This window comes from Taudactylus pleione, unplaced genomic scaffold (assembly GCF_031769625.1).
Source record: "Taudactylus pleione unplaced genomic scaffold, aTauple2 ptg000005l, whole genome shotgun sequence".
NCBI classification, from domain to species: Eukaryota; Metazoa; Chordata; class Amphibia; order Anura; family Myobatrachidae; genus Taudactylus; species Taudactylus pleione.
In genome coordinates, this window is record NW_028284408.1 from 12823114 (window position 1) to 12841562 (window position 18449).

Below are 18449 nucleotides of genomic sequence, written 5' to 3' on the forward strand. Positions count from 1 at the left end.
TAAAAAATATTGTATACAACTACCTTCAGGCTTTGTGTATAAGGTGTATATGAAACAAATTAATTTCATGTATGTACACAAACTTTGTTTGAGCCACAAAATTATAAAAAATATTATATAAAATTATCTGCAGGCTGTGTGTATAAGGTATATATAATACATAAATGCATTCTATGTTTAGATTTGTGTCTCATTCCAAGATATTTCATTATGGTATGCAATTATTCCAAAATACAGAATATTCCGATATCCAAAATAGCCCTGGTCCCAAGCATTTTGGATATGGGAGACTCAACCTGTATTGGTAGATGGTCCTGTGGCTAAGTAAGCCAAACAGCTACTGTTGTTTTTGGCCTACGCATACAAGAATTGAGCAGTAATGAAGAATTTTTTTTTTAAGTTTGTCCACTAAATGATCCATCCACTCTTTATGGGCCACCAACAACTCTGAGCAAACAACAGTTGACATACTAATACAATATTTTCCCTCTACAGTACCACTCTTCTGCCACTATTGTCTTCTTTACATCTAGTGACTGCCTGACTTGTGCAACACTAGCCACCATGTTCACCTCAGAAAGGCATTTAAAACATCCACAAGACTGGAGGGGAAGCAAAGCCAGCATTATCAGAAAGATAACGTTCCCATACCGGCTCCAGCATAAACCCTGCCCGGATCCATGATAGCCAGAATAGATACACCAACGCAGAAGACAAAGGCTGGATCAATCTTGGGAATTTATTAAGTCACTGCCATTGCTACAAATTACTTATGATTAAATATACACATTTACCACTACTTATGTTCATTGCTTTTTCCTTCTACCTCAATTCTCTCATAACCCATTTAGGTATTTAACTTCACAAACACCAACATAGAGGCTCACCAAGCTGCCACACACATTCTAGGGTGCAGTGTTGATAGTATACCTAGAGATTTCAAATCCGTATGCCTGTTTAAGAAAATGGGTGAGTGCTCTAGGACTCTTAAGCTGGGCACCCACTATACAATTTTCTGTCAGATATCTGTCCAATCTGGCTGGTTGGAAAGAAAACCTGGTAATGTATGGGACCAAATGACAGTCGATCATATGGTTTTGAACACTGAAAAAAGGACAAAAAAAATTGTTCAAATTGGTTAAATTAGTGTGTTTTAACCAATTTGTCTGAACAACCATTTTGGCTATTTTCCAGTGTTTGTGAGCAAATGGTCGATTGTCATTTGCTACCATACATTACCAGGTTTTCATTCCAACCAGCCAGATTGGACAGAAATCTGACAGAAAATTGTATAGTGGATGCTCTGCTTTATTAGTAAGAAGAAACTGTAAGGGAGTCAAAAGAGGACCCAGAAGGCTCAAGGAACAACCTGCACTAGAGTCAGGGCAACCATTCAACAAGATGTGATAAATGAGCCACTAAGTAATTTGTCCTTAAATTAGGAAGAGCCTAAGCACCTGAGCCCTTGGGCAGATAAGGTGGGACTTATTTTATCTTGATTTTCCTAACTGTAAAGCTGCATACACACACAACGATTTTGTTACCAACGATTTTATGAACGATTTTCTGTCAGATTATCTGTCAGATTTTTTAAAGTGTAATGAACGATTTTTATGAACTACAAACGATTTTTGCATATTCCCTTAATGAAAATCGTTGAGTTGACAAGTCTGACTGAACTACAAACTACCAACTACAAACGTGAACGCGCATGAACGATTATCGTTCATCGTTTAACTCAGAAAGTGAACGATTTTTTCAAACAATTATCGTTAAACAATATCGTTTAAGGATAATCGTTCAAAAAATCATTGTGTGTGTATGCAGCTTTAGTCTTATATCTGTCCGAGCAACTTGGTTTTGCCAAGATGCAAAGTTACTTGCTCTTTTTTGTTTTATTCCAAACTCAGAATCAGGCATGTGGGAAACTGGGTCAGCACAGCATCCATTGGCTATTGTAACCTGTAGTACTGGATATTACAGCTAATCAAAATATCAATGTGTGAGGCATAGCCTTAAGACTGGTGATCTGGTCTGAAATGAGGAACACCAAGACTCCCTTACAACATACACGATAACCAAACTTACCTGATTTCCAACCAGCAAAAGATGTTCACCAAGCAAAAAATCTTTCAGCATGTCCTCCATCACTCTGATGTGCTGTAAACACAAAATGTGTTTCTTAATTAGAACTCCAAGCAAAGATCTGTTCTTGACATTTGTGCTATTATATCACCATATGCCATCATGATAATCTTTTTTTTGAAAAGCACCACCAAACTCAATTAAATATAATGCAAAATACAATCACACCTAAAAGAGAACTTATACAGGGATTGACAAAGAAGGTGAAAACACGAGACAAAAAGTAAAGCGTTTACAGTCTAGAGGTAGAGGGCACTTCAGAGACAATGTTACCTAGGAAGCACGAAGCAGGCATGTGAACGGTGCTACCAGAACAGAGAGAGTAGTATCAGATTGCAAAGGATACACTATAGGAAAGCGGCAAGACTTTAAATATTGTAGGTTGAGAGAGAAGACAGGGAAGTGATCCCCCATAAGTGGTAGGAGTGAAAGGTGGTTACCAGGGAAAATGAAAGGCAAACTGTAGCTCAGAGGTACTGTAGACCCAAAAGGGCAAGAGGCTGTGTATCTCATGGAAGGTAAGAGATGTACGTCATGAAGTAGAAGAATTAGCAAAGGTGAGACTGAGAGGCTTGAATTGACTATGGAAAAAATGGGGAAAGGAGCAGTGGATGTTGAGTGGTGAGAGAGGAAAATCAGTCTCAAATCACCAATTATATTGTAAAGCAGAAAGATGGGTGAGGGGCAATGTCCAAATTGTAAAAGTTTGCAGTAGGCAAGGTAGAAGCTTATGAGAGACAGTATGAGGATTGTCATAATATCCTGTGTGAGATAGGGGCATTTGTGGCAAAGAGGAGGTGTCAAAACAGTTCAAGGAGCCGGATATGTGGAGTGAAGCTGGGACAATGTCAAAGACAGCACCAAGACAGTGGGGCTTAAGGAACAGGGAAGATAGTGATATTCTCAACCACGAGGGAGGGGAAGTGGGAACTGGAGAAGATCATGAGCTAAATTTTGGGGATATTAAGATTGAAGTATTAATGGCACATCAAAGAAGCAATGAATGAGGGGAAATTTTACACTTGAAATAAGAGAAATCAGCAGAAGTGAGGTGTATCATCAGTATAGAGGTGATAGTAGAGGCCAAAAGGGTATATATGTTTGCAAAGAAAAGAATAAAGAGAGAAAAGCAAATGCCAAGAAGAGGGTACTGAGGAACCTCAAGAGACAGCAGAGTAGAGACACTGAAGGAGTGCTCAGAAATGTACTGATGAACCAGGGCCCTGATTCAGAGCCGGACGCTCTGACAGAGCACTCGCTCTGAATCAGGGCCGTCCCTGCTCCTTTTTGGAGTGGCCTCCTGGCTGCTCGCATAGCTGTGAGTGACCACCCACAGCTATAGCGAGCGGCCAAAATGATGGTCGCGATGGTCAATACCATCACGACCATCGGGCTTGCGACGAGACCCTGCGGTAGGGTCTCGCTGCCGCAAGCCCTGGAGTGCTTTTAGCTCTATCAGAGCCAAAAGCACTCCCACTGACATCACTAGTGATGTCAGTGGGGACGGACCCAAACGGTAGGCGTTCCCATGGGTATGCCTCCGTCTGGGCAGCCACGCCCCCGGCACGCCCGCCAAAGGGGGTGTGCTTTCAATCACCATCGACAGCACGCCCCCTTTGGTGCGAGACCCTTAACGACGGCTTGGCCGTCGATATTCGGGTCTCTCGCATACGCACGACGGAGGCGCCTCCGTCGTGCGCATGTGCACTTGGGCACCATCGACCCGCTTGCGATCGTTCAACGCTCGCGAGCGGGTCAGAATCAGGCCCCAGGAGAGAACAATATAGTGAAGAACAAGGGAGTGTAAGATGTTAAGGAGAAGAGAGTGGCTGATGGTACTTAAAGATGCAAAGAGGCCAAGTATAATTAATAGGCAGAAGTGGCCCATCAACCATGAGTAGATCATTGGTCACATTAGTAACAGCAGTTTTGTCACAATCCATGCAGTTTCTCCTCCTTGCCCCTGGTATCGCACTCTGTCTGAGGTCTTAGCACATTCCACTCTGGCTAGTCTGTGATCTTGCAGCCTGATTACCCAATCAGGCACCTGTAGGTTGCACCTGGGGACTGGCTATTTATATTTGCTCTGTTTTGTAATCAGTACCAGATCATCCGGTCAGCCACCGTCACTGTGCTCCAGGTTACTAGCTTTCCAGGATATTCTCGATCTGTCTGCTGCTATTGGATCCTGGCTCCCTGCAACAAAGTTTTCATTGTGTCTCCCTGTGTAAGCTATCTGGGATATTTATATTTCATGTCCAGTATTTTCATTTCACCAGCTTTCCAGAACTTGGTCAATCACTACACATCACATCAGTTATTCGGGACTTTGTTATTTTTCTCCATTTACTACATCTGCCTCACATTGACAATCTGCAAGATTCAGTATCTATTTACTGTATGTAGTGCATTTCTACAATGGACTTTTGCATTTAGTTTTGCTGTATGTATCCATTCCGGTTCCATCCAGTCCAGCCTGCATAACGTACCCTGTGTTCAAGAACAGCCTGTGCCGTTTATCACCAGTGACTGTTTACCTGCTTATTCCAGGATCCGTTACATGAAGTGTTGTGTCAGTATTGCTCGTTTTAAACTTGACCTTCCTGATTCCTGTATTACCCCCTGTGTGCTTAACAAATCTGTATTAACCACATTTTGAGTACTTCTTGCACACACATTTTGGAAACCCTTGGGAATCGTGGCAAGTTTCAGTAGAGTGTGGAAATCCGATTGCAGAAGGGGCAAGAAGAGAATGAGTGGAGAGAAAGAGCGTGAGGCTGTTGCATTAAAGACACTCAAATAATTTTGAAGCAAAAGGGAGTTCAGAAATGTGAAGGAAGCTGGAAAGAGAGGAAAGGTAAAAAGATGGTTTCCAGAGGATAGGAGAGTCAAGTGGATAATTGATAATGGAGGGGAAGGGAAGGTGCCAGTGGGAAGGGACAGGTAGCATAATCTACATCAGTTAGCACACTGTTATAAAATGCAACACAAAAAAGTCACCTACAGTACATGTTCTTTCTTTTCGGGTGGCATATAAGGTTAATGAAATAATCATCACTCCTTATTAGCTTCTCCACCTGTTTATGGTGACCACTCATTATCTACTTATTATGATACATCTTCGGACTGTCCACAGGACTTGACGAATAAGTGATGACTGTCATTACTACCCACAGTGCACACAAGACTTATTAGTTTGAGGCAAACAAGGTGCTGCATTGTAAAATACACTACTTTATTCTTTGTGCTTTAGCCAACAAGAAGAAAACTTGAATGATATGCAAAATCAAAAATCTAATTTGTAGTTATGGAAACATGATATCGGGTAAGTGTAACATGGTGGGAGTCCCACAACTTCCCGCTATTACATTATAAATGTTGAGCTGTCAAGTACCCAAACAGCAGCCTAATTAGAAAGTGTCTGATGAGTTTTAAACTAATGCTATCATTTGGTGGTTTTCAATAAAACTGCCCTGACACTGAAATGTGCATGACCTCTTTCTCTGATATTACAATTAAATCCAATTAAAACGCATTTGATTGAACAAAATGTATAATATGATTGGCTAATTGGCTGAACTATGTGGAATAACTGACAGAACAAGAAGTAGGAAGCACTCTGTGACTCGGTCACTCTGTCAAAGAGCAAAACAACCACACAGTCATGTAAAACAGTGAACAATAAACAAATCACATAGTAATGTAACAGTAAAGTTAAAAATAATTGGTAATGTGCTAGAGCATAAATGACCATTCATACTGTAATAATATGTGGTGAGTCACGGGTTGCTTTGAATATGAAAACTATCAATTTACATTCATATTTATTTTCTGTTAATTGAAGTTAATGAATTATAACTCAAATAAGCTAGCTCATTCACATTGGCCTTGAAAAGTATATAAATACTCATTTTAGATGAAGCGGTCTTTACTGCATTCCTTTTTTCTTCTATATTATAAAAATGTGACAAATTATAAGTAGCAAGATGCTGAAAAAATGTTAACTGACCCACTTCCCTTTCATTGGTGATTGTTTTATTACCTTGAGGACAGTCTCACGCTCAGATAAACAAATTACTAAGCTTAGATACATGCATGCATATTCCAAAATGAGTCTCTCTATGACTTTTGCACAGAATGCAGTGTTTTTGTATGCACCCCCCCTCCCTCCATGTTTTCTCCAGCCAAGTGAAGCTTTCAGTGGAGAAAAAAGAAACAGGTCATGTGGAAGTAGGTCAGCCTAAGTCCTTAGAAAAATAGTAATTGTCAGTGCAGTCTCCTATCTTCTGTATGAGTGGCTTAGCATCACTCACCATTAAATAAACTATCGACTATACTGGTAAGAAATATCTGTTGCCAATATTGGCTGCTTCTGTGATTCAGTAATGACAAATTACGTTGCGTTATTAGAGAAATTAAAGGCTACATAATAACAAACAGAGAAATGTACTGAATGTTTGTGAGGTGACATACTGTGTGTACATTATCATTATGCCAGCTACTAGGAGATATCCATCAAATGTTACAGTACATGTGTCTATATAGTACTGTACAACTGACTATACTGACTTTTACACAGCGACCTTCACTGCTTCCTAGAATTTCTCTTGGTTTCCTTCAAAGAGTTGGGCTATAATAAATAGAACAAAGCATTTTGTTTCAAATGTGCTGTACAAAGTCTCCTTTAGAAACAAAAACCTGTAACATATTGCAAGTTACCCTCGGGAGGTCACAGCTATGATCCACCGTGAACAGCTGTTGTTCCAGAGGGTAATCTGACTGGCTTCATTGGGGGTTTCACTGTCTGTCGTGCATAGACAGTGCATGTCTAAGGAAGCACTTCTAGTGGAAGACAACAACTGAACTTCAGTTACATCCGGGACATTACGCACCTGTGTGTTGTCATAGAATAGGACGTCTGGCACTTTCATCTTCTCATCAGGATGAAATACTGGCACAGTAACACTGCCAATCCTCAGGATGCCAGATTTCACTTCACCTGTGAAAACAAGGAGCTACAGAATAAATGACTGTTCTGATGGCTGAAATGCATTGTATTAACTCAACGGCATTATAGTGTGCTGTGCAAAAATCAGCAAAACAAAATTATAGTCCTCATTTCCTTACATGCTTTGATGTTTGTTGTAAAGTAAAAGTTCTACAAAAATAAAAAAGGAAAAATAATACAAACAAATACAGTTACGTAGATGTTTAAAATACTCCACTATCAAACAACACATTTAAATATATTAGATACAGTAGATGCAGCAAGGTATTGTAGGACAGGTAGTCCCTGATGTAACACATGAAAATAACATTGCACTCATCTTTAGTTAAAATTTAATAAAGTAAGAAATATAACATAAAATAGTTAAATAAAATAGCATATCTTACAGCTGTAATCTCTATTTTGAACCCTTTCCAGCTCTGCACTGGTTTCCTCAATGCCAGAATCCAGCAAGTTTTTCTGTAAGGCCGATCTAGCCAAAGTTGGTAAAAATCTACAAAAATATTAAGGCGAAATTAGATTCAAAAGTAATGATAAACCACATAAACATCAACATAACTATTAAGTGATACAGATGTGTCCTCTTCTATCCTTGTTGATCGCGCTACAACCGTGCGCACACACATTGGGCCACCCGCAATAGCGTATGCGCGCACTGCGATTGGACCATGCAATCCTATGGAGTCGCGGGTGCGAACGTAGTGCACGTATCAGCTAGTGGGCGCACGCCTCGCGCCATGCGTGGTGCGATTTGCCGCATATGCAGCAAAGATGTAGCAGGACACATCTGTATATGAAGTGTCACCATACTTCCCAGTGTTTCTGTAAACACATGCATTTAATGCACACAAATAGCAATTTCTAATTACATTTGCAGTGTGATTTATTAACCGAAAAACAAGTGTCAATAGATCACATGTTTAGAAGGGATGTAGCGGGAAGTCTGTATTAATGTTAACTGGACTGGGGCGCATTAATGTTATCTAGGTGAGTGGAAAGTAATGTTATCAGCTATAAGGGGGTTGCATCAATGTTATCTAGGGTGGGGATGTATTAAAGTTATAAGTGGAGTCTACTAATATTATCAGGTGAAGTACACTAATGTTAGCAGGGGGAGTACACTAATGTTAGCAGGGGGAGTACACTAATGTTATCGGGGGAGTGTACTAATGTTATCAGGGGAAGTGTATTAATATTATCAAGGGGAGTGTACTAATATTATCAGGGGGGCGTACAGATATTATTAAATGGAGCACACTAATGTTAGCAGGGGGAGTACACTAATGTTATCAGGCAAAGTTTATTAATATTATCAACGGGAGTGTACTAATATTATCAGGGGGTGTACAAATGTTATCAGATGGAGTACACTAATGTTAGCAGGAGGAGTACACTAATGTTATCAGGGGGAGTACACTAATGTTATCAGGGGGAGTACACTAATGTCATCAGGGACAGTGTATTAATATTAACAGGGGGAGTGTAATAATGTTACCAGGGGGAGTGTACTAATGTTACCAGGGGGGTGTACAAATGTTCTCAGGGCAAGGGTGTACTAAAGTTATCTGGGGGAGTGTACTAATGTTAACAGGGGGTGTGTACTAATGTTACCAGGGGGAGTGTACTAATGTTAACAGGGGGAGTGTACTAATGTTACCAGGAGGACTGCACTAATGGCATCAGGGAAAGTATGTTAATATTATCAGGAGGAGTGTACTAATATTATCAGGGGGTGTACAAATGCTATCAGGTGGAGTACAGTAATGTTAGCAGGGGGAGTACACTAATGTTATCAGGGAGAGTGTACTAATGTTATCAGGGAGAGTGTACTAATGTTATCAGGGGGAGTGTACTAATGTTATCAGGGGGAGTGTGCTAATGTTATCAAGGGGAGTGTACTAATGTATTCAGGGGGAGTGTAATAATGTCATCAGGGAAAGTGTATTAATATTATTAGGGGGAGTGTACAAATGTTATCAGGGGGGTGTACAACTGCTGTCTGGGGAAGTGTAGTAATGTTATCAGGTGGAGTGTACTAATGGTATCAAGAGGACTGCACTAATGTATTCAGGAGGAGTGTACTAATGTTATCAAGAGGAGTGCACTAATGTATTCAGGGGGAGTGTACTAATGTCATCAGGGAAAGTGCATTAATATTATTAGGGGGAGTGTACAAATGTTATCAGGGACGTGTACAACTGTTGTCTGGGGGAGTGTAGTAATGTTATCAGGGGGAGTGAACTAATGGTATCAAGAGGACTGCACTAATGTATTCAGGAGGAGTGTACTGATGTTATCAAGAGGAGTGCACTAATGTATTCAGGGGGAGTGTACTAATGTCATCAGGGAAAGTGTATTAATATTATTAGGGGGAGTGTACAAATGTTATCAGGGGGTGTACAACTGTTGTCTGGGGGAGTGTACTAATGTTATCAGGAGGAGTGTACTAATGTTATCAGGGGGAGTGTACTAATGTTATCAAAAGGAGTGCACTAATGTATTCAGGGGGAGTGTACTAATGTTATCAAGAGGAGTGCACTAATGTATTCAGGGGGAGTGTACTAATGTCATCAGGGAAAGTGTATTAATATTATCAGGGGGACTGTACTAATATTATCAGAGGGGTGTACTAATGTTATCAGGTGAAGTACACTAATGTTATCAGGAGGAGTGTACCAATGTTATCAGGGGGAGTGTACTAGCTTTATCTGGAGGAGTGTACTAATGTTATCAGGGGGGAGTGTACAAAAGATATTACGGAGAGTTTACTAATGTTATTACGGAGAGTTTACTAATGTTATCAGGGGAAGTGTACTAATGTTATCAGGAGGAGTGTACTAATATTATCAGAGGGAGTACAGTAATGTTATCGGGGGAGTGTGCACTAATGTGCGTAATAATGTACTAAAGATATCTGGGAGTGTGTATTAATTTTATAGAGGGGAAAGTATCTTATACAGCCACAATATCAAAAGCCGATGTTAGGGTAAGGCAATAATTAGCTATAGGATAGAGGGTTAGAGTTGGCATAAGGTTAGGCTGCGGTTAGGGTTAGAGTAAAAGTCTATAGGAAATCCCATTTTCGACATCCCAACTGTCAAAATTTCCATTATGTCAGTGTCGACATTTGGCATGTCGACAATATATCACTTTAATAGCATTTATAATGTCTCAGGTGAGTGCACAGTATCCTATGTCTTTTTGTTTGTACAATGTGGTCACACCCTCTTTCTTGTACCTGTTTTCCCTTTTTTACATATTTGTGGTAGAGCACACCACTTTATAGTTCGTTTTAATTAAAATGTGTTTTGTGACGAAACCCTTATTGTTGCTCCTATACAGCTATCCAACTTATGTCAGGTGATTTCCTAAGTGTCAGATTATATTGCTTGGCATGTACTTACCTTTAAAACAGGTGTGGTGTTAAGACTGTACCCAAATAAAAGCATAACAATGATCAATTAAATGTTTATAGCATGTAAACACATTTTTTTATTTAGTTTGGATTGGCCACAAAACTTTACAGATGGCAGTATGCATTTCGCAGGAAGTGCTCTCATAGCAACCATGAAAGTCAGATTCCTCCATCAGTCTATCAGATAGTGATGCATGATTCGTCACTTCAGACAACACGTTCCGCTGCTCTCGAGTCCAATAGCAGTACGCATTACACCACTCCAGCTGATGTTTGGCAGTGATCTGAGGCTTGTGTCATGATGCTTGGCCTACTGAGGGCAAATTAATTTTACACGCTACACCCTTGAGCACTTGACGGTTCCACTCGGTGAGCTTACATATTACCAGGACACCTCTAGTAGGGCAGTAATTTGATGAACTGACTTGTTGGAAAGGTGGCATCCAATGACAGTGCCAGGTTGAAAGTCACTGAACTCTTCAATATGACCCATTATGCTGCTAATATTTGACTATGGATATTGCATGGCTATGGTTCCCTCTCTTATGACTTAATATAAAAAATAAGGCTAAACCGCGTCTTAGGCCCTCATTCAGAGCCGTACGCTCTGAGCAGAGCGCACGCTCTGAATGAGGGCCAGGCTCCATTTTCATGGAGCGTCCTCCTGGACGCTCGTATAGCTGTGGGTCACCACCCACAGGCTATACGAGCGTGCATTGTGATGGTCGCGATGGTCGAGACCATCGCGACCATCGAATTTGCGAGCCGGAGCCTGCGGTTGAGTTTCTCAACCGCAAGCTCCGGAGTGATTTTGGCTCTATCAGAGCCAAAATCACTCCCACTGACATCACTAGTGATGTCAGTGGGCCGGCTTCTGACGGGAGGCGTTCCCGTGGGAACGCCCCCGTCAGGGAGGCACGCCCCCGGCACGCCCACCAAAGGGGGCGTGCTGTCAATCAACATTGACAGCACGCCCCCTTTGATCGGACACAACGAGCGAAGGACTTTCCTTCGCTCGTCGCGTCTGGCGCATGCGCACGACGGAGCTCCCTCCGTCGTGCGCATGCTCAGTCCATAACATCGACCCACTTGCGAGCGGACAGCCGCTCGCGAGTGGGTCTGAATCAGGCCCTTAGTCGTTAAATGGGAAAATAGAATTTATTAGATGCCAAGAGCATATATATGGAAAGTTAATCCATAGATATGGTTTGTATCACGAAAATCCCTCTAACTTAATTTTTTGCCCATGTTTTTTTTAGTAATTAAACATATATAGTAATACATAAAGTGATTCAGAATTTTATAAGGGCAAAACATGCACCAATAATAAAAAATTTAGTGTAGAACCATACACACCTTGAGAGACAGGCCTTGTTAATGGCATGATATAGACTCTCATCCGGATACTGAGACATTCGCCGGCAGATACGAAGTAACTGTCTTGTAGACAAAGATGATGCTAAGGATTGTACCTGCCACAGAATACGTACAACATTGATACATTTATATTTTTTTTATCAACTTCTAATATAAGCAAGCAGTGTTGTTCAAATTACTGCAATTTTATGTTTTTTTTGGTCCTGTCATCTTAGACACCATTGACAGACTCCACTGTACAGCACTATTAACTTCACATAATTTTCAGTCCGTGAGCAGTTACAACATAAGTGGCGCCCACCAAATATAGATGTGTACACATACAACGTTGCTGAAATCATGCCAAATAAACCCATTTGGCACAACAGGGACTTTGCAACTAAAATGTGTTTTAGTCGCATTAATGCAAAAAAAGTACATTGCAAGGGTACAATAACTACTGGGGCGAGCATCACTTGTACTTTTGGTCGCAAATGTGGGTAAAAAGATAAAAGTTATGATATGAGCGGCCGTGCCATGCCTCCCGCCAGGTAATGTTGTGCTTAATCTGTGACTTTATTCACATTTTACACCAATTCCTTTGCTACAAAAGTACTAATCTAGTGGCCCTTATACACTGTGAGCGACTTTATATGTGGCTATGATGCAAATAAATTTAGGAAGAAGTGCACATCGCTACCCGTGGCGGAGCGTCTAAGTTGCACCAAGAGTATTGCGCTATATTGTAAAAACACAATAGGTAAATGAGGACACATCTGTAACTGCTTAGAGTACTGCATAAAGTCATTGTATAAAGTATAGATTCTATTACTTGACCAATAATTCACCTTCTATCACAATAGTTTCAAAAGTAGATTTTACTATTAATTTTGAGGATAATCCACAGAGCAAAAACTGTCTGCACATTCCTGATGTGCAGGTCATTCATCCTCCCCAATTCATGGTTGAGCGATCTCTCTAAAGCTGTGTACACACTTACAGATATGCAGTCACTGTGTTGCACAGCCAATGGACAGATATATCTGCACACATATATGTCCATCGGCAAGTGTGTATGAGACCCATAGCTGCCTGAAAGATGATGGTCGCTAAGTGTACAGTATATGAACAACCATCATCTACATATATATCTTCAGATCAATCGATCTGCAAATATATCTGCTAGGTGTGTACCACCTTAACCTGTTTTCTAAAAGCTCTATGAGTCGTGTGCCATTGTGGTTGTTTGTGGCGATGTTGTGCGTTGTTAAAATTAACCCTACGATCCAAAATCCTTCCAACTGTGAAGTGTGGAGCGTTTTTTGATTCTTGCATGTGCAAAAATTGAGACCTGACAAAATATATCACCAACGAACAAATATGCATGGCGAAGAACAACCGGGACATCCATCACTTGTTACAGTTTTGGGTGGAAAGTTTTCGATCACCCACCCTATAGTCCGGACATTGCTCCAAGCAATTTTCACCTTTCACTAAGTTCAAAGAGTTTCTGGACAGAAAACATTTTGGAAGTGATGATGAGTGCAAGCTTGCAGTCAACAACTGGTTCAATGAACTGGAGGCAGCCGAGTACAACAAGAGGATTCTAAAACTCGTGTTGAGTGGATTCTTTAAATTAGGGGTGTGCACCGGCCCCTTTTCTTGTTTTGTGTTTTGGTTTTGGATCTGGATCTTTCTTTGTGTTGTGGATCTGGATTGGTTTTGCCAAAACCACCCTTCCGTGTTTTGGGTTCTGGGTTTTGTGTTTTGGATCTGTATTTTTTTTTAAAAAAAGCATAAAGACAGCTAGTATCACAGAATTTTGGGGTTTTTCTGCTCCTATGCTATTATTAACCTCAAAAACCGTACAGTGCACACAATTCACAAACACAGAAAAAAAATAATATTTTTTGGAGTGCACTTTGGGGGTTACAGCACTCTTTAACGGATGATCCAACCAGCCCTTTACTTATGACACAGGCGCACGCTTGGCGCTACTTTGTTGCTGCACGTGCGGCTACTGCGCACACAATTCACAAACACAAAAAATAATTTTTTATTTTGTTTGGAGTGCACTTTGGGGGTTACACCATCCTTTAACAGTCAAGCCAGCCGGCCCTTTACGTATGACACAGGCGCACGCTTGGCGCTACTTTGTTGATAACCGTGCGGCCACAGTGCACACAATTCACAAACAAAGAAAATATTTTTTTATTTTGTTTGGAGTGCACTTTGGGGGTTACAGCACCCTTTAACGGTCAAGCCAGCCGGCCCTTTACTTATGACACAGGCGCACACTTGGCGCTACTTTGTTGATGCACGTGCGGCTACTTTGTTGATGCACTTGGGGGGAGCACCCCTGATGGATAGAGCACCCCCTGGACAACACTACAGCAACCCTTTAGGACTGGGACACTGCACAGGAGTTTGGAGTGGACACAGCCCACTGACTGCACAACACAGCCCAGCCAGCCCCTATGGACTTTGGAGGAGTGGACACAGCCCCTATGGACAACAGCAGCACAGCACAACACAGCCAGCCCCTATGGCCTTTGGAGGAGTGGACACAGCCCCTATGGACAACAGCAGCACAGCACAACACAGCCAGCCCCTATGGACTTTGGATGAGTGGACACAGCCCCTATGGACAACAGCAGCACAGCGCAGCACAGCACTACACTGCACTACACTACACAGCCCAGCCAGCCCTAACTCCCACCCTCCCTCTTCACTGTCCACAGCCGAGTGAGAAAATGGCGCCGAAGCGGATACCTTATATAGAATCCAAAACCCACGAGACATGGAAGGCGGGATGATTATGTTTTGCCTCAGATCTGAGTCAGGCGGGAAAAGTCAAGCCTGACTCAGACCGGCCTTGGACTCGGGGGGGAGCTTTCGGATTTCAGAAATCCGAACCCGCTCACCCTTACTTTAAATACAGTGTTTGCTACTACAGATGGCTTTTAATTGTAATGGGGATTTAAATAATAGTGTAGTGTATATTAAAATTAAATCACCACACAAGTAATCTCATTTGAATTTCCATTTATATTGATGGACTGGGCCAAATGTAATAGGGTGCGAGATTATGAAACTGCTGAGTTTTCAGCAATAAAAAAAAAGGGGGGCGGAATGCAAGTCAGCAGTAAATTAAAAAAGTGGCACTATTTACTAAGGCAAATACAAGTTTCAGAATCTGTACCCTTTTCAATTTGTTTTATATGTTACTGGAAAAGAAAGCAATATAGAGTAAGCAAGCATTAGATGAATGCATTAACATTTGGTATATATTAATAATGAAATATGTAAAGCTATTTTCAAAAAACCTATGAAAAATATCTCTAAATGGAGGATGTACATAATGTCAGGATAAATACAAATAAGATAATAGAATTGTAAATTATAAATGTAGGGAAAACCATGAATGTATTAACAGCAGGACAGTAAATTAGCTATAGAAATTAGCAAAATATAACTTGCAATACTCTGACCAACAAAATCTCCAAGAATAAAAACATATAATGCTATTAATAGTCTGTGTTATAAAAAATATGTTTTATTATTTTACTTTTAACAAGATATTCGATATTTTATAAAAAACAAACAAAAAAACATTGAATCCAAAAATCCAGCCAGAAACAGGTGTTGGGCTAAAAATAAAATAGACGTCAATGTTACAACGCTGGAAGAACCTGGAAGCACATGACTGGAAATTTGGGACACTATATTCAGCACAAACTTATTTTTCAGTGTTGTGCTTTGAGACAATCTAAAATAAACTCAGACAGACACCTCTTTAATCTGCTCCAACACTTATTCCACAGCACAAGCTATTTTTAAAATCCATTTTTTTGGAGCACTGTGTATTTAATGAATTACATATGTCTGTACACTTTATTTTCCATTCTTTCCAATACTCTGTTCTAGTATCAAAAGGGCACACTCCATTCACAGAGATAAATGTTAAGAAAAAGAGGAATTCACTTCACTTAGACAAACCACAAAATTACCTTCATTATATACTTCTCCAGCAGCTCTCTCCTATGGTGGCCTCACCTTCTCCCACAACCCCAGGCCTGGGGGTTGCCATGGGGGTGGTGTTGGGGTCCTTCCATCCCCTGGTTACTCATACCAACTTATACCCTCAGAACAATACCTTACATTCTCCACATTTGAAGTTCATGCTATACGCCTCTTCCAACCAGTACACCTCAGAGCAGCTGTCATCTACCGTCCCCCCAGCCCTTCCTCCAAGTTCATTGACAACTTTGCTACCTGGCTGACTCACTTTCTCTCCTCAGACCTTCCCTCTATTATCCTAGGTGACTTAAATATTCCAATTGATATCCTCACAGAATCCACTGCCTCCAAACTACTCACCCTCACTTCCTCATTTGGCCTCTCCCAATGGACCTCCTCACCCTCCAATGCAAGTGAGCATTTGCTTGATCTGGTCTTCACTCACCGTTGTGATATTTCTGCCTACTACAATTCCCCATTCCCCCTCTCTGACCATCACCTTCTCTCTTTTAACCTATCCTTCTCTCCTTCCCCTCCTCTACCTCCGAGAGCCACCATTACTAAGCGTAACATTGAAGCTATCGACACTGCTTTCTTTTCTTCCCTACTTGACTCACTTATCTCCCCTATCCTCTCTTTCTCCTGCTCTGAACAAGCTGCTTCCCTATACAATGCCTCCCTTACTTCTGCTCTTGACTCTGTTGCTCCGGCGATCACTATTCACCCTCGCAAATCCACACCTCAACCCTAGCATTCCAAATGCACAAGATACCTGCAAAAATGTTCACGAACTGCCGAGCGACAGTGGAGAAGATCACACTCTCAGGCAGATTTTCTCCATTTCAAATTCATGCTGTCATCCTACATTGCTGCCCTTTTCCTCTCTAAATAGTCATATTTCAAAAATCTCATCTCCTCCCAGTCCTTAAATCCCCAGCGTCTCTTTTCCACCTTCAACTCCCTCCTCTGCCCATCCCCTCCTCTTCTCCCCTCCTTGCTCTCTGCCACTGACTTTGCTACCTATTTCACACCTAAAATTGATTCCATACGTCAGGAAATCATGTCCAACCAGTCCCCCAGCTCTCCACCTCCTCCTTTCCTGGATCTCCCCTCCCCATCCATTTTGCTGACTCTGACATCTTTCTCCCCTGTGACTGGAGAGGAAGTTAAGGCCCTTATCCAGTCCTCCCCCCTTCCACCTCTCCCCTCAACCCTATCCTCTCCCACCTCCTCAGCTACCTCTCTTCTTCTGCCTGCTGACATCTTGCTCACCTCCTTAATCTCTCCCTCTCTTCTGGCACTGTTCCTTCTGCATTCAAGCATGCCCTTGTCTCCTCCATTCTTAAAAAACCTAACCTTGACCCTAACATTCTCTCTAACCAATCTCTCTCCTCCCTTTTGCCTCCAAACTCCTTGAACTTATTGTTTACAACCGCCTTACCACTTTTGTTTCCTCCCACTCCCTCCTTGACCCTTTTCAGTCTGGCTTCCGTTCTCTCCACTCCACTGAAACTGCCCTAACAAAAGTCAGCAATGACCTCCTTGCTGCCAAATCCAAGGGCCACTACTCACTGCTGCTTTTGACACTGTGGACCACCCTCTACTGCTGCATATCCTTCACTCCCTTGGTCTATGTGACACTGCTCTCTCCTGGCTGTCCTCTTACCTCTCTGACCGCTCCTTCTCTGTTTCCTCTCACGACAACTCCTCTCTACCACAGCCTCTTACAGTAGGTGTTCCCCAAGGTTCTGTTTTTGGACCTCTCCTATTCTCTCTCTATACGTCCTCTCTAGGTAAACTCATCCGCTCTTTTGACGTCCATTATCATCTCTATGCTGATGATACTCAGATCTACCTTTCCTCACCTGAACGTTCCCCCTCTCTACTGACTCGTATATCTCTAACTGTCTCTCTGCTATCTCTTCCTGGATGTCCCAGCGATTTCTCAAACTTAATATGTCTAAGACTGAGCTGATAGTCTTCCCACCCTCCCACATAACATCATTTCCCACTATTTCTTTATCAATAGATGGAATAACTATCTCATCTAGTCCCAAAGTGCGTGGTCTTGGAGTCATCCTGGACTCTTCCCTCTCCTTCAAACCACATATTCAGAACCTCTCGCAGTCCTGTCGTTTCCATCTCAAGAATATTTCCAAGATCAGACCCTTTCTCACCCAGAATGCCACCAAAACCCTCATACATTCGCTGGTCATCTCCAGATTGGACTACTGTAACCTCCTCCTATCTAGCCTCCCCAAATCCCATCTCTCTCCTCTCCAGTCTGTGCTCAATGCTGCTTCTCAGCTCATCTTCCTCTCCAAACGCTCTACATCTGCCTCCCCTCTCTTACAAGCCCTCCACTGGCTCCCCTTCCCTTTCAGAACCCAATTAAAGGTTCTCACACTCACTTAAAAAAGCCCTCACCCATTCCTCTCCCATTTACATCTCTGATCTCCTCTCCCTTCACTCTTCTGTCCGCCCTCTTCGTTCACTTAATACACG

At 41.8% G+C, this 18449-nt stretch overlaps 1 protein-coding gene across 1 annotated transcript in view; it reads right to left on the bottom strand.

Annotated features, from left to right (window-relative positions):
- Nucleotides 1–18449, bottom strand: part of VWA8 (von Willebrand factor A domain containing 8) — a 428582-nt gene that overhangs the window by 269333 nt on the left and 140800 nt on the right. Inside the window, exons 18-21 of the mRNA XM_088482592.1 lie at nt 11925–12040; nt 7540–7646; nt 7038–7144; nt 2089–2160 (exon numbers count right to left, since the gene is read on the bottom strand). Of these exons, the coding sequence (XP_088338718.1) occupies nt 2089–2160; nt 7038–7144; nt 7540–7646; nt 11925–12040 (402 nt within the window). The remainder of the gene's footprint in view (nt 1–2088; nt 2161–7037; nt 7145–7539; nt 7647–11924; nt 12041–18449) is intronic.